The following is a 4,836-nucleotide window of genomic DNA, read 5'->3' on the forward strand; positions in this document are numbered from 1 at the left end:
CGTGTGTGCGTGTGTGTGTGTGTTTTGTTTAGTCAATAGTGAAACAAGTTAACGTACAAAACGTTTTATTTTTTTTTGTTTTTTATTTATTTATTTATTTATATTATATTATTATTATTATTATATGTTTTATCACGTTTGATCTTTGACAATCGATCAGCCGATTCTATGATTACATGAAGTAAATCAAAGAATCAAAACTTATTATTTATTATTATTATTATTATTATATTATTCATTTCTTAGTATTATTATGGACTTTTTTTTCAAAATATATTTTAATAAGCACCACATTTTTCCGAAGAAATTGCTTTGACACATTTTAACATTTTCCACAAGCTGAGTCTGATTAAGGCTGAGCTTTTAAGTCCCTACAAAGTCAAAATAGAGGCATTATTTAAAAAGAAAAACACACACAACACGCAGAGTCGATTCAACGACTGTTCAACACAATCCCTTTCCAAGGGTAACCGATTGGAGGCGCTATTTCAACAGCGTCCCTTTCTGTCAAATACAGCGGGGGCCGAGCGCAGCAACAAACCCGCGTTTAGTGACCGAGATTGCTGATAGACTAACGCGATCTGTCGCCTTGTCACAGCCAGCACAGTCAAACAAAGCGCCGTTAGAAAATGATGCCCTGCAAATGAACACGAGATCAGGGCTTGCCAGCAGAGTGGCATTTACAAATAATAATAATAATAATAATAATAATAATGAAAATATATCCTTGTATTAGATATTACGTCAGCAACCACCCCAAAGCCGGTTAGAAAAATGATGCCTGCAAATGATGAACATCGGTCGATCAGGGCAATTGCTATTTCTGCCTTTCATTTTTATTCCAGCAGAGTGCCATTTAACGACTAATAATATCTTCGGATAATAATAATAAAATACTATATAAGTAATTTGGCTCAAAAATTTGGGTTCCCCCCCCCCACCGAGGGACCAAGGCTGTTGTGGGATAGGAGAGGGTAATTTGGGGCTCTCAGGTGGGGACACTGGGAGACAAGTCACTCCTCACTTCAGTATTGCAGAGCGATATATTCGATCAGATATGTAGGGATCCGATATGGCGCTTCACTAATCTGTTTGTTAGACATCTTAACAGAGTCCAATTAGTAAGTTAATGTAGCATTATATTAACGCGTCTATTTTGAGATGAATAGCATAATACTATTGTGTGAAAAAGGATATTTTAAAACAAAAAACTTACGTTCACAGAAAGAAATTGTGAGTCGATTACATTCGCTCTATAGCGGACAGACAGAAAAGTTTTCCCCTGTCTTTTCACGTCTCTTTGTCTTTCTGTCCCTGTCTGTCTCTCTGTCTCTGTTTTTATGTCTGTGTTACCACGGAGTTGTTTTGTTTTACCACTAAATTGCACAGTCATTAGAGATTATACGTGATGATGCTTCAGCTAGTAAGACCCCCCCCCCCCCCCCCACACACACACACCCACACCCACCCACACACACACCACACACACCACTCGGGGGGACGACCTTTTGCGGCTCCAAGAATTAGGTTTCGTTGTTTAATTTTCTAAAAGAATCGTAACCTCCCTGAGCAAACAGAGTTAATAAACAGGGCTGCCGTGTCAGGGGGAGAGACGCTGGCTTTGAAACCGCCGTGAAAGAAAGACATCCGCAGAGCAAGGGTGCTGTCATAATCTCGATTATAGATCTGGCCAGGTTAGAGATGTCACGTGTCTGCCCGAAACGTCACCGGTTTTGATAACGAATCTGCGCATTTTAAACTTGCGCATCTCTTATCTCTTTTTCGACCGCTTTGTGCTTAAATCAGGCGTCTTAAACAACTTCTAAAAAGTCTCACCTGGGTGTTTATCTTGTTATCATGTGTGGCTCATAGTGTTCCTTTACTTGACTTATTTTTTTTTTTAAATGAACGCAAGTGCCCTCCTGCGCTCTATTTTTTTTTTTAAAGACATCCATGTAAAATATGAACAATCACTAAACCTGCGTCCTGTTTTGCTCCAGATTTTCAGTTCCAGCGCGTGTAGATTTTGTCTCAGTGTTCAAGCACAGCAAACCCAGAAACCACACGAAAGCAATAACCCCCAAACCGTGCCTGTAAAACAATCGAGTTATTATGATTTATTTTAGATCCTGGGGTAGTAAGTGGTTAGTTCCTAATTGTTATGCCTCAAAGTATAGAAAATGGCTATTATTCTCCACAAACTTTGCTTTTGTGACCAGGACAGTGATATTTCAAAATATCACTATTTCCAGTGGGAAAACGGGCAAATTTGTGCCTTCTCGTTCACATAAGGTCAGAAAAAAAAACATATGAATCCAAATTAACATGTATTTATACTAAAGTAATACAAAAATGACTACAAAAGATTTAGAAGTGAGTAGTTTTTCGAGATTTACGATTATACTGTAAATTTACAGTATAATCGTAAATCTGGAAAAACTACTCACTTCTAAATATTTTGTATTCATTTTTGTATTACTTTATTATAAACACCAGTCTAAATCTTTTTGTAAGTATTTTGTACTTTATTATAAACACATGTTAATTTGGAAAAGACACAAAAGCTCCCGTTTTCAAATTGGAAATAGTGATATTTTGAAATATCACTGTCCTGGTCACAAAAGCAAAGTTTGTGGGGAATAATATCCATTTTCTATACTTTTGAGGCATAAGCAATTAAGAAATAACACTTACTACCCAGGAACAAAAATTGTGTTACATAGTGTAATGTGTGTATTACTATATATATCGTGTGTGTGCGTGTGCGTGTGCGTGTTGCGTGTTTGTGGGGTGTGTGTGTGTTGTGTATGTCAGTGTGTGTGTGTGTGCGTGTGTGTGGTGAAAAGTTTAGCATCGCGTAGAATCTTATTGAGACAATTAAAAAAAAAAAAAAACCTGACATAATTTAAATCCTTTCATTTAACATCATGTAATCAAAGAAACTACAAAATGATATCGCAAAAAAAAAAGTGCTGGAAGCCATGATATCAGAACAGTAATATTTCATGTTAGATTGTGAAATGTCACGTTTTTTTTTATTTAAGGTGTCAGTTGTTCGTTAAGTATGCGGGGAAATCTCCAAAGCGGTGTGCAATTCAATATGTGAACATTATTCAACAGGTTGCATTCGGCTTCATGAAGCAAAAGGAGTTCATTCTGTATAGAAGGGGGTGCAAAAGTTTTGGCCAGAGCGGTACAGTTTAAATTATAAGACAAGGGTACTGTCAGGACACAGCCAGCTCACTGTTGACGGTTCCGTGACAGTTGGCATTGTGTTTACAACCGCTATACACCATATTTGTTATAATCTATCTATCTATCTATCTATCTATCTATCTATCTATCTATCTATCTATCTATCTATCTATCTATCTATCTATCCACAGTATTTTATGTATTCTATTTAATTGTTAAATAAAGTTTTCTCATAATTTCTAAAACGAGTAAAAAAAAACTATCTATCTCTCTCTCTCTCTCTCTCTCTCTCTCTCTCTCTCTCTCTATATATAATATATAGTATCTTGATACTTACCTCCAATTTCACTGTTTGGCGTCCCGGTTAATTCTCTCAATTCCAAACTAGTGCTGCCGCGTTCTGTCATCCTGAGAGCTCCCTTCTATATAGTAAATTATAAATACTGAAGCTACCGTATATTTAAGAATAGAATTAATACGCATAGGGAGTCAACGTTGAAAGGGAATATTTCTGAAAGCCAGTCTAGGAGAAGAAAACCCAAATCCAGCGTTACTGAAGAAGCTTGCCACTCTCAGCTGACATCCTGCAGACTGACTTGTGTCCTCGGCGAGGCGGCTGCAAGCCGTGTATTGATCCTGTGTGGGACCGGGGGGGGGGGGCAGGAACGCCTCTAAAGCGGGTGGGAAACAGGGGAGGCAGGCGGGGCGTGGCTTGATTGGCATAGGGCCGGGGAGTGCCTAACTCCGATGAATGCAGGCATGTGATTGGCTCAGAAGGAAATTTGGCGAACAACTGTGCGGGAACTCCCTACTCAGATGATAGTGTAATAATGCACCTCGTGTGACACGCTATCTAGTCTATCTACCTCTCTCTCTCTCTCTCTCTCTTCTATCTCTCTCTCTCTCTCTATCTCTCTCTCTCTCTCTCTCTCATCTATATATATATATATATATATATATATATTATATATCTATATATATATATATCTATAGATAGATAGATAGATAGATAGATAGATAGATAGATAGATAGATAGATAGATACACACACACACACACACACACACACACAGAGTAGATGCCGCTTATTAACAACCTCTCGGTTCCCAGGCAAATGTTGTCATTAACCGAAAGTTGCAAATAAGCGAAAAGCCCTCGTTTTCAAGTGTGTTTATATGGAACAACGATATACACTGTGATTGTACAAATATGGCGTCGGAATGCATGCGTTTAAATGTTACAGTGTAACACGAGAAACACGAAACACACAAAGATAGAACTGTTTACTTCACGCGCGTGTAAAACAATAAATAGAGGGTTCAAAAGTTTGGACACATGAAAGGTTCCGTTTTAACATCGATGCGTTTCAGAATTTGACACTGTAGGCAAAGGGCGGGCGAGCTTCGAGTGCTGAACGCGGTGGGTTCATGCAGTATAATGAATAATGCCCGGGGCTCGTATTCAGTGTTACACGGTGTTTCTAAGGCCATTTAAAAAGAACGACAGTGCTGTTAATCGCGCCTGATTAGTCAGTATTGAGCTGCAGGTATGAGTCACGCGAGTTGTTAACCTCTCAATAGATATCGATTAGTTTGTGGTTTGCAGTAAGGCTGTGTGGTTTGGGTTGAGGGCTGCACGCTG

At 38.5% G+C, this 4,836-nt stretch overlaps 1 protein-coding gene across 1 annotated transcript in view; it reads right to left on the minus strand.

Annotated features, from left to right (window-relative positions):
- LOC121302440 (pituitary homeobox 3-like) overlaps positions 1-3,776 on the minus strand; it is a 10,464-nt gene extending 6,688 nt beyond the window's left edge. Inside the window, exon 1 of the mRNA XM_041232423.1 lies at positions 3,533-3,776. Coding sequence (XP_041088357.1) covers positions 3,533-3,602 — 70 coding nt within the window. The 5' untranslated portion in view covers positions 3,603-3,776. The remainder of the gene's footprint in view (positions 1-3,532) is intronic.
- Positions 3,777-4,836: the final 1,060 nt, after the last annotated feature.

This window comes from Polyodon spathula, chromosome 29 (assembly GCF_017654505.1).
Source record: "Polyodon spathula isolate WHYD16114869_AA chromosome 29, ASM1765450v1, whole genome shotgun sequence".
In the NCBI taxonomy this organism is placed as follows: Eukaryota; Metazoa; Chordata; class Actinopteri; order Acipenseriformes; family Polyodontidae; genus Polyodon; species Polyodon spathula.